The following is a 12,172-nucleotide window of genomic DNA, read 5'->3' on the forward strand; positions in this document are numbered from 1 at the left end:
TGCCTTCTGCCTCACAGTGATCTTGTTAAATTAGCTTTCCCTCCATTGCCCATTTCCTCTTTCCAAGAAATCACTGTAATGATCTGGTCTTGCTGGTGTAGATTGGGCTTAGCAAAATGTTTACAAATATGTTAGTAAAAGCGTCAGTAAACTATTGAAAACACTTAAAGATTTTTCTAAGTGAGTCCTATTCCTGGAGACCAAGAGATTTAAACTGAAATTTTCAGGAAAACACAGTTGCTGATGGTAAACCTGAATTCAGATGTTTATTTTTGCCCAACTTCTTGAATTAGTGTATTGTATTCATAGATTCTTTTGGTCTGTAAGCAAAGATTTTCTAAATACTAATTTTCAGCTGTGACCAGAACTTCTGGTAATATAACTAAGGCCCACTAGTCAGGAAATTTATGCTACCAAGTTGAAAATTAAACTTTCTCATTCTTGCCATGTTTACCATTGTATTCCTTTCTTATCCAGATTTATTGAAAACCTCCCCGGTTTAAGGAAAAATAATGACAAGAAAGTTGTGCTTTCTGTAGCAGTTGTGTAGTAGTTTCCTTAAGTAGGTGTGCGGGTGTATTTTTTTTATTAACACCTCACTGGCAGTCATTAAAATGTTATGCTGTAAACAATAAGTCTCTTGCTGTTACCCGTACTCTAGGGCAGCAAAGTCATGATAAAGGTACTGGGATGCTGCAGTTGTCCTAGGCACTGTTCAACAATATTATGCGTAACTAATGTTAAAAATTTTTAATGCTGTTTAAACTTAAGGATGCTATGTTGTATGTATGATTCTATTGTGTATATTTCAGTGGTTTTTTTTTTTTTGAGGTTTGAGTTGCTTCAGTAAATTTGCCTGCAGAGCACCGAGGAAAGAGCTTTATTCAGAAGTATAATTAGTTGCTTGAGTTTAGGTAGATTGAAACCAGCTGTGAATTAGCAGATCAGTAATTGCATCAGAGGTATGCAGCATCCTCTAAGGGTGTCAGTCTTCTGGTGTGTGTTGATCTTGTAATTAGAAAGCAAGTACTTCAAGGATAAAACTAAATATATACCTCCTTATAAATATGCATGTGTATCATAGAATTGTTTGGGTTGGAAGGGGCCTTTAAGAGCATCTAGTTCCAACCTCCTGCTGTGGGCAGGGGCATTTCCCACTGGATCAAGTTGCCCACGGTCCCATCCAACCTGGCTCTGAACACTTACAGGCGTGGAACATCCACAGCTTCTCTGGGCACACTGTTCCAGTGCCTCACCACCCTACGAGGAAAGAGTTTCTCCCAAATATCTAACCTAAATCCCCCCTCTTTTAGTTTAAAGCCATTAGCCCTTGCACTGTTGGTACACTCCCCAATAAAGAGTCCCTCCCCATCTTTCTAGTAGGTCCCCTTGAAGTACTGGAAGGCTGTAATGAGGTCTTTCTGGAGCCTTCTCTTCTCCAGACTGAATATCACCCTTCTTATTAGACGGGCTTCGGCCCTCTGAGCATCTTTGTAGCCCTCCTCTGGACTCACTCCAACAGGTCCACGTCCTTCTGATGCTGGGGCCTCAGGCCTGGACACGTTACTCCAGATGGGGCCTCATAAGGGCAGAGCGGGGGGTATATCCACCTTCCTTGCCCTGCTGCCACCCCTCTTATGATGCAGCCCAGGGTACAGCTGGCTTTCTAGGCTGCAAGTGCACATTGCTGGCTCATGTGGAGCTTTTCATCCACTAGCACCACCAAGTCCTTTTCAGAAGGGCTGCTCTCAGAACTGTGTAGAGTTCAGTAGAAGGAATTGTAATTTCTTGCTGTTTTTTTTTTGTGTGTGTGTGTGTGTGTGTGTGTTCAGGATTGACGAATTCTTACTACTTGGGATTTAAAAAAAAAAAACAACAACAACAAAGTAAATTTTGAATAAGAGTATTTCGCTTGTGCATGAGCTCATGAATGTCTCCAATTCTACACTGTGTTTGTGGTGAAGGAATTCTTACGGATTTCAGTGTTGGCCAATTAATAAGGCATAAAACTTATACATACTAAATAAGTAAAAACTCGATACTCCTATGTTTTCTATGTCACTAGTTTCCTTGAGTAAAACAGGGACATTTATCATCCTGACCCCTTAGTAGATTAAGGTATTTAATGGACATTCAGGACAGGAGTTAGGTTATGAATGAGCTGTGGCAGTATATCTGATTATCATTATATCTGATTAATCATTGCAGTTTTACCACTGAATATGATCTCTTCTGGAATGAAAAATACTTTCAACTAGTTAACCCAGTTTGTTTCATACATTGAAATCTTTAATAAGCTGTATTTCTTACCTGTGACCTGTGCAGGAAATAAAAGTTCAAATATATTAGGGTTTAAAGACAAGGATTTTTTTCAGCCTGTGTGTCAGATCCTAACGTTAGATTGCTTACTTCTTAATATACTACATCGTTTCATCTAGGAGAAGAAACTTAAATATTCCATTTTTTCCCCCAGCTTGTCAAGTAATTATGAAGCTCAAATGAAGAGTCTCTTAAGGATCGTGAGGATATTTTGCCATGTCTTTCGCATTGGCCCATCCTCTCCCAGTAATGGAAATGACATGGGCTACAATGGAAATAAAACTCCAAGAAGTCAGGTGTTCAAGGTCAGAAAAGTATATGATGTTGTTAGGAAGATAGACGTTAAAGAGATGAATTTCACAAAGCATGCATTCATTAATCAGACATCTCATGAACAGGAAGTAAGTTTGGTTGATGTCCCTATCCCTTCTTAAGTTAAGCCTGACTCTTTCCTTTTCCTTAGTCATTTTTTCCGCTGGATTCATTTAAACACTGATGCACATTTCATCTTATTATTTATGTTTATTTCTTGTTTGATTTTGATGTATTATTTTTTGGATGTTAAAAATTTAGTTCTCAACTGGTTTTGATAAACTTTGGTTTTATTTTTAATATTTTATTTAAGAATGTAGTCATCTCAAAATGTAATATTAAGCAATATAAAAGAGATTATATTAATGTTGCTTCAACATTAGGAGTTCTTATTCAATTTCTAATCTGTTTATTGTTTTCACTCTGATCATGAATTTTTTCCCAAGTTATTCTTGAATGTTATTATTACATGCTTTAAAATGTACAGCTTACTAGTTTCCTTGCAAGGTTCTTGATTTATAGCTGCTTTCAAAAATGTGCTTTAGGCTCTCATTTAGGTGTTGAATTTCTAAAGTTTTTTTAACACTTGTTTGTGAGGAGTCCTGCCAACAATTGTATCTTTACTTTCTGTAGAGCAGTCTCAGTTTCCTGCATGCCTCTCCATCTGCACTGGGAGTATAACTGATAAGCTATTCAGAGCACCTAAAGAATAACAACTGAAGGATAGTTTTTTTTTCTTTTCTGTTTTTCTTTCTCCTTCCATCTTAATGGCACAGTTCATATCACCAAATTTAGATGCCAGTGATTAAATGATGAGAATATTCCTTAGTCCTCACATTTCTTTCAAATGTTCTAAAAATGGGCTATTTTGAAATTCCTGCATTTTTTTTTTGGTGATCTGATACGTTTATGATACTAAACGCAGTTAATACAGAAATACTTGCAGTGAGAAGGCTGGACAGATTGTTACCTTTTTTCTTCTTTTTTTTTTTTCTCAGGAATAGCTTAATTTTACATTTTATTCTGGCTTATAGCCTATAATAGAACTTTCTTTCAACTGGAGATCATTTCAAAACTCACTCTAAAAAAGAAAGTAAAAAATAAAATTAAAATATCACAATTTGTGAAGGAAGCTGTATTTCAGCAAAGTTACTTCCCTGTGTGGCCATGCTATTTTATGTGCTGGAGGAATTGTTTCTCCATTTGGTTTGTAGATTAGTCTTGTGCAGTAGACTAATATTACACAAGTGGTACAGTTGTTCTAGAAAATATCAATAATTCTAAGTTCTGTAAAAACAATTTTAATGTTTTTTTAATGAAAGAGAAGAATATATATTGTCGTTGCATGAGCTAACAAAGCAAAACCATTCATGAGGATTTAAAATTTATTATTGTTACTTTTTTGTTTATTTTAGAAGTTTTAAAACTTGAACCCTCCTTAGTAGAGGGTTTCTCAGTGCTTTCTCCATGATATTTTTAAGATTGATTTAAATTTTGGAGTGAAAAATGTAAAATAACTGATGAGAGTTTCTTCTGGTTTAGGAATGGAGTACACAGGTCTGGAAATGCAATTTTAATCTTAGCTGCAGTTGGATTAGGCTGTTCTCTTCTGGATGTGCTATAACCGGATAGTTACTGCAAGATGAAACAGTTCTCAGTCCATTGATTGACTTCCCTTTCTATTCTATTATTACATTCCCTTTCTATTTTTTTTTGTTCTTTCTTTGAAAATGTGATGGTGGGGACTCTTTACTCCTTCCAGGAGAAGGGAAAGCCTCCTCATTATATCTCTAGATTATTACATTGGCAGTCTCTAGATTATTACATTGGCAATTGTTGTAGTGGTACTTGATGAGACCCGGGAGTTGTCTGTCTTCATTGTACTAGCATCACCAGTGGTTTATTTGAATGCTGTTTATTTGAAGACCTATAGATATTGTCTTGTTTCGCTGTATAGGATGCTAATCATTTGTCCAATACTATCTCTTTTTCATGAGTGGATTGGGAAACTTTCATTTGGGGGATGCTGCTAGGGTAGCAGTGGTAGGAGTTCTACCTTCTGGTACCCTTGTGAGATATACAGAGGAACATCTGTCAGGTGTTGCTGACTTTTTTTCCTTTCTTCTGAACACATTCCCTTTATGTTCAAATAGGTCTGTACATGATGACTTTTAAAAATCTGATGCAATAACATGCTTTACCCAGCATAAGAAATGAAGAAAAACTTTTTTCTCTTTTTTCAACACTGTGTTACAGTTTTCTTGTATTAGTATGCTCTTTGAACATGCTTTGGAGCATGCCAGAAATACTTAGTGATTTTGCCACCTGTCTTACAAATTTTCTTTTTTTCGAAGAGTTATCACTGTAATCTGGAGTGAAATTGAAAAGGTGAATATATCTTGATCTGAGGCTGTTGAAGAATGTTATTTCTTGGCAAGAATAAGAAAATCACAGGGTCATCTTTGCTTTACTAAGAATCCCTTTACATAATTCATCACAGGCCATCTAGAGGGAATTGTGGTCACTAGGAATGCAAGAAGTTAGTTTCATATGATATGTAGAACAAAATCTACCAGACATGGAGACCAGACTGGCTTTCTGTCCTCAAATTTCTTATTGGAGAAAATGGTATCGCTGAAGTTTTTTAACAGTAAACTTCAACAAAAGTTTTTAATACACAGCTTTCATGGGAATTAATTTGTTCTGAGAGCGTATGGTGATTAGGTACACGGACAGCGCTCCAAATAATCTAGAATTCTGATACTCTGCTGCAAATAGCCCTTTATATTTAAAGGCAGGGTTAGATGATGAGAACATACTTTTCAGTACTTGTGAAGTCCTTAAATTCCTTAGCTAGTTAAAAATGTTGGTTCAACAGTAATATATGGAAAAGAGAATGTGTTAAATGTTCACTTTTGCTTTTGGAATATTATGGATGACTTCAGTTGAAAATATCTCCCTCTACGCATAGCATGTACACTTATGAAGTGTCCACTTAAGCAGCATTAAGGAGTGGCACGGTTGGGCCTCATGTTTTTGAAATGCCCATGAGGAAGCCAAAAGTGTCTCAGCTCTTCCCATCCTCTATTGCAGGCCTGAACCTGAGAGCAAATGTGTAACCATGCAGTTGTGCCAGGTTTTCATTATATTTGTAGTGAGCAAAGAGTAACTTTGTTCAAACGAAATGCATAACTTTACAAATTGCTGTGACATCCTACTAATATTATTTTTATTTCATAAGGGTGTTAGTGACCCCCAATCTGAGACATCTGGGATACTGTCAAAATGAGCTGTATGGTCTCATGCTATGCATAAAGCATAGTTTACTAGACACATGTATCGATCTGAATCTTTTTGGCTCTGTTTAGGGTTTGCTCCATCCAGCTTGTGTGGGGAGCTTTTTTGACCAGGACCTTAAGAAAGCACTGATAAGCTCTTAGTCTTAAAACTGTAGGTATGCATTACTGTCTTTGACTGAATGCAGCTGTCGGGCAGATCTGTGCTTGTGTAAGAACAGTGAGGCCAAACTGTGTTAAACAGTTCAGTGTTTGACCCTTCTTTAAATTATTTTACCTTTGTTTAATCTCCTCCTTGACTGTTTTCACTCTATATGAAATTTTCTCTCTGTGCTCTGTGGCTACAAGTAGAGAATTTTTTTTGGAATATTTAATTCTAATGTCTAACATGGCTTCCAAAGTATTATTTAGAATTTTTAAATGTGAATGATGTTTATTTGCCTTAATATTAATGATATGATGATCATATTATCTAATGTGAACATGTTCTTTCTTTGTCTTTTCTGTGTATTTTATTGCAGCCTCTAGAACTGCTCTGGCACTCTTTAGACGAATGGCTAGTTCTCATAGCCACAGAGCTGATGAAAAACAAAAGGGACTCTGCCAACATTACTTCTATTTTGCTGAAGCAAAAAGGACCAGATCACCAGGATGCTACTCCTACGCCTTCCTTTGCTGCTGCAGGAACGGAGAGCAGAAAAGAGCTATCCACTGACACAGGGGACTCGAAAACATATGAAGTTGCAGGGAAGCAGGAAGCTTATGCTGATTGCCAGGATGTTATCTCCATGACAGCAAACAGGCTAAGTGCTGTCATTCAAGCATTTTATATGTGCTGCTCCTGTCAGATGCCTCAGGGGTAAGGAGGATCCTGTTCGTTAACTAAGCTATTACAATTTTAAAATCATATATGCTTTCATGGAAGGGTGTTAGTGCTGACGAGATGATATTAATGGCAGTCAAGGATGTACTTCCTGATACCTTCATTAGTTCAATTATTTGATTTTTTTTTTCCTGCTTTAATGACACCAAATAGCACAGCAAATTTTGCTTAGTGCTGTTGGTAACTGCATTGGGGCGGGTTTCATATTGACTGTCTCTTTTTAATCATGTGGGATACATGCAGGAAATGTAGTTTTGATCTCTTGAAATTTAGCTGTTTCTGCTGTTGGTTCTTAGTGTGAAAATATCCCTAAGTTTTATGTGATTATCCCACAACAACTATAATTGATCTCAGAAGAAATGCAGATCGTGTATGAAAGTGGCAGCTGGGGCAAGACTCATTTGGCTGTATTGCAGAAGTTTTCTAAAGAAGCCTTTCATCTCAAAATAACACTCCCTTGGAATTCTGCCCCAGGTTAGCAAGTATTATTTTGTGTGGAACAGACATGACATAACTTATGTAAATTAGATACCATCAGTGTCTGGTTTAAAACAAAGTGTGTCCACTGTAGCTGAGGTTTTAGTCTGTCCAGGTTTGCTTATATCTGTCAAGTGAACTTGCAAGGAAAAAATCCTTTGACCCTCCGGAGTGGAGGGTTGGGAAAGTATGGAGATTTGATCCAGGTCCCTGAGGAATCTTGAAGTGAGGTTCCCTCTGCATGATAACTCTTGATGATTCTCTGCTGCTGGAAGGATTTTTCTTTCTATGCAAACATAGTGGATTAAAAACTTTCAAGTCAGCCAGTACTGTCTGTCTGGTGTCTACTCTGTGGGCATTCTGGAAGATGCTCTGAGGATCAACACTTTCAACAAATGCCTTGTACTTTTGGCTTTTAATTTTTCTTCACCCTGAATAAGAAACTGCTTCTAAGCCATTCCCATTGAAATCTCCATCAAAACTTGCTAAGATACAGTGGTAATAAAATCTATAACAGCCAAATGAAGAGCAGAAATATTTATAGAAATGAATAAGTACACTTTTTTCCCCTGCGATTTGTCTATACCAAGATTAAATTAGAGGCTGCCTGTATCCTGCTGATTTGCCTGTGGGCCTTGCCCAGTGGTTCTGTTCCTCCGCATGCTTTATGCTGGGACTGGGGAAAAACCTTATGGATACTGTGTTGATTTGAGAGCTATCATAGAAGCTAGGAGAGTCAGAACTGTTTCAGTAATTGACAGTTGGTAACTTGGAGAACTTAGGATGCAGAAAAGTAAGGCAGCTCAAGCCTGAATTCTGTTTTTTTTTTTTTTTTTTAGAATTTCTCAGACCTTTGTAGAGTAATGTAAAAATGTGATATTTATTCTACTTTACTAAAATTTTCATAGCAATGGGAGTAAGTGGTGTGTCAGTCTTGCTGCCATCTTCAAATATCGTTTGTAAATCCAACAAACGATGTTTTCAGACAGGAAATAATTTAAATGGCTCTAATTTTAGATTTGAGTGTCTTTTATGTTTAATGAAGGGAAGTAAACAGAGCTCATAGTTTTCCATTGTTCTTAATGTTCATACAATAAAAGATGGCATTTCATGCTTTAATAGAAAATTATCTGGTAATGAATTACTGAGTGGAAACAGAGGGTTAGCACTTGAGCTCTGAAAACATTCGGAGCATTAAGGTTATTGTCATTTGCTTGTCATGTTTACTTTTCTTCTGTGAATGCTGATATTGAATCTAGCCATTCTTTGTCAAAATACTGAAATACGATGTTACAAGTTTTCAGCATCAAAACTGAAGAGTTTATTCAGAGTTTTCGTAAATTACATCTAAATGTGTAAATTGCCATCGAATCTGAAAAGAGAAGACTGTCTTGTAGTTCTTCAGTAGTCACAGACCATATCTCAGATCAGAAATAGTGTTTCTAAAGTGTTCATAGTCTGCATGGACAATTTTGTTTGCTAGTTTGATTTCATTAAGGACACAGGAAAGGAAGTGGTGAAATTTTAGTTAACAAGAGAGGGAAGGAAAATAGCTCAGTTTTATATAAAGAAATGAGCAGTTCTTTTATCTAAGTAGATGTTGGGGCCATTGTTATATTCAGACTCTTGTTGCTGGAAATCTGTTATTTTCAACTTGTTTGTGCTAGCTAATTTTCTTAATAACTCAGCTCTAGTAATTTTTCAGAGATCTTTTAGGATTATTGTCCTTGACTTTTTAAAAGCACTATTTTTCACTACCTTTCTTAGATACTGGGTGTTTTAAGATGATTTTATCCTCAATTGCAAATACTGCTCTTGTGGAAACTAAAGGACTCATTAAATATTTCTCTCTTCTTGAGAAGCACACAACGCAGATGTAAACAAGTTTGCACCCACATAAATCCCATGTAAATTCCTCCCACGTTCTCTATGCAGGAGAAAAAATAAAATTCCATGCTAACGTACAAGATGCTTGCATGGCAAGTAATTTTCTCTCTTTAAGAAGCTATTAAGTTTCACCCTGCCCCCTGTTATTAATGAGTTCACTGTAATATTATTTCTTCACGACTCTTTTCCTAACTTACTACAATTTACAAAGTGTGTGGTGGGAGTTTTAGCTAATGAAAAAGTATATAGAACAATGCGCATATATTGTGTATATAATAATAGTCCTTCTGTATGTGTATTTCCATTGTATTGAAAGCTGGGAGAACTCAACAGAGAAATGTGTCTTCATATACTGTAATGCTGCTGAGTGTTTTCTTTAATGATCAAGTAGTTAAAAACCAACAGTTTTTATTTGTGTAACATTGTATTAAAAAATAGAATGCAATAACATATGTAACTCAATTTTTTTTCTGTTTCATTAAATAGAAGTATCTTGTGATTTTCTTTGAACAGGATGACATCACCTCGTTTTATAGAATTTGTTTGTAAACATGATGATGTCCTTAAGTGTTTTGTTAACCGGTAAGCTTCAAGGAATGTGCAGTTCCTAATTTGTTTGTTTATTTTTTGTCCAATATGGTCCAACCTCATATACTACTACTACTTACAGAATTGTGTTTTGAGGTTATTGTTTTGACATATGCAGCATTCACGTTCTCATGGTCCTTGCAAATTTGGGAGAGTGAATATTAATGATTCAGAGTTCAGGCTTAAATGAATTCTTCCACATTTGTTAACAAACCTTCTGTAAGATTTGGTGAGGTTTTGTGAACAAAATCACAGAGTAACAGAGTAATTTTCTTAACAGGTTATTGCCTCCTCTGTATTTACAAGCCTACTCTTCTGAGGTGAATGCCAACTTTCATGCTTACTCAAACGTGCTATACATAGTGACTTCTAGTCACTACCTTAGTACATTTGGTTGTTCTCAGTGTTTTTCAGGCACTGCCCAGCTTATGGCTTCTATTTGAAGAGCTGCTTGTATCTTCTGTGTATGAAGGGTGAGGTAGCTTAAGTCACTTGGAAACAAGCATTAATGAAAACGTTACAAAAAAGAAGGGTCTGTTGGAACTGTTCTATAGGAACTGTTCTATAGGAGTAACTGCATTGGCTCTTTAAGTAGCCTTAATGTTCCATGAAGCGTTATTATTAGATCTCTGACTAGCAGACTTCTAACCCAAAGTATTTTTCTTACAGGAACCCCAAAATCATTTTTGATCACTTTCATTTCCTTCTTGAGTGTCCTGAACTAATGTCCAGATTTATGCACATCATAAAGGCTCAGGTAAACATCAAGAGATATTTTGCTACAATTTCTATAAGAGAGTTGGGTTTTTTTGCTTGTCTGTGGCCTCCTGTGCTTCTGAATCTGAGATACTCTAAGGTAAGATTAAAAAGAAAAAACGGTGAATGTACCATTATTAGTTCATTTTGTCATAGTTACTTAGTGGGAGCTCCTTCAGTGAAACATTGTGTTGTAATTTTACCCTTGGCACAGTTTCCTCCCATTTTGTTAATTGTAGGTGGGTGTGGTTTTTTTTTCTTTTTTGGCAAAGTAAAATCCTGATGTCTTGTATAACCTAAACTCAGTTCATGATTTTACGTGGGATGTGAATTCTAGACCAAACAGCTACTGTACAGAAAACTACTGCAGCGAAGTGGAAAAAATAGCAAGCAAACCTCAGTGTGAAAGTTTGATGCTTTATGCAACACTGCCACACTTTGACATTTTTGCCCTTTCCTCATCCTAAAATACTTCGTAGCTTATTAAGATAGTACTAAGTAACTCAGCGCATCTCAAAATGAATCAGTAGTGTGCATAAGTGCTTCCTGATGTTTAGATGGAACAACGTTTCCTCGCCAAGCTTGTGAAGAAGGAATTATCTAGCGGAATGTATCTATGTAATGTTGTCTACCTTTTGTTTTGTAGCCATTTAAAGATCGTTGTGAATGGTTCTATGAACATCTGCATTCAGGGCAACCAGATTCAGACATGGTGCACAGGCCTGTCAATGAAAATGACATCCTTCTAGTTCACAGAGGTATTATTTTAAACAGAATTGGATGTCCCTGAAATACATTGAAATAAAATGAATTAATGCTTAAAATTAATCGATGCTTTATATTTAGATTCTATTTTTAGGAGTAGCTGTGAAGTTGTCTCTAAAGCGAATTGTGCGAAACTAAAGCAAGGGATTGCTGTGCGATTTCACGGAGAAGAAGGCATGGTGGGTAAAATTGCATGGTTTTCCTTTATGCTATGTATAGAAAAACTAATGCTGTTTTTCATGAGTATTGTTTAGAATTAAATACAAATTTAAAATAACTTCTGTACTTTTATTAAGAAATTTGTAGTTACCTACCTTAACTGGCAGTAAAAGCTCTAGGTACTAATACGTTTTATTCTTTTGACATGCAGGGACAGGGTGTGGTGCGTGAGTGGTTTGATATCTTGTCCAGTGAAATAGTTAACCCAGATTATGCCTTATTTACCCAGTCAGCTGATGGTATGTCTCTGCTTTTTTTTTTTGCCTAATTTTAGGGTACCTTTTATGAAAGCATTTTTATCATCTGAGAGTCACTTAATTGATTGCATATTGTAAGATTGTTACTTAGTAAAAGAAAACCTGACAGAATTATATTTCTATGTAGAGAAGTGATCTGTTCAACATATATTTTTAAAACTACAGGTGAATTCTTTTTAATTTGAACTTTTCTTAATTTTTTCCTCTTTTGTAAGAGGAGAATGAATTGTTCGTTTTAATGAATCCATGCTATTTAATAATACCATTCTATTTCTGCCTGATATTAGAGGAACATAACGGTTTGACAGCAGTATAGAAAGTGTTTCCCTTTCCTCTGGAGCTTTAAGGGAGCTGTAGAGATATTCCTTCGTTTCTCTTTAGAAAACCACAAAGTCATTCAGTTCACTTTTGTG

General features: G+C 36.1%; 1 protein-coding gene across 5 annotated transcripts in view; it reads left to right on the plus strand.

Annotated features, from left to right (window-relative positions):
- HACE1 (HECT domain and ankyrin repeat containing E3 ubiquitin protein ligase 1) overlaps positions 1 to 12,172 on the plus strand; it is a 46,236-nt gene that overhangs the window by 17,766 nt on the left and 16,298 nt on the right. For 3 of the 5 annotated variants that reach the window (XR_002436679.1, XM_021390966.1, XM_021390968.1), the window contains 7 exons: positions 2,474 to 2,720; positions 6,449 to 6,786; positions 9,688 to 9,756; positions 10,432 to 10,519; positions 11,165 to 11,276; positions 11,365 to 11,462; positions 11,654 to 11,741. Coding sequence is in view for 4 of the 5 variants with exons in the window: in XM_021390966.1 (XP_021246641.1) it covers positions 2,474 to 2,720; positions 6,449 to 6,786; positions 9,688 to 9,756; positions 10,432 to 10,519; positions 11,165 to 11,276; positions 11,365 to 11,462; positions 11,654 to 11,741 (1,040 nt within the window). In the remaining variant the exon portion in view is untranslated. The remainder of the gene's footprint in view (positions 1 to 2,473; positions 2,721 to 6,448; positions 6,787 to 9,687; positions 9,757 to 10,431; positions 10,520 to 11,164; positions 11,277 to 11,364; positions 11,463 to 11,653; positions 11,742 to 12,172) is intronic. The other 2 variants (XM_021390967.1, XM_021390969.1) reach the window with 1 other exon arrangement.

Source organism: Numida meleagris, chromosome 3 (assembly GCF_002078875.1).
Source record: "Numida meleagris isolate 19003 breed g44 Domestic line chromosome 3, NumMel1.0, whole genome shotgun sequence".
In the NCBI taxonomy this organism is placed as follows: Eukaryota; Metazoa; Chordata; class Aves; order Galliformes; family Numididae; genus Numida; species Numida meleagris.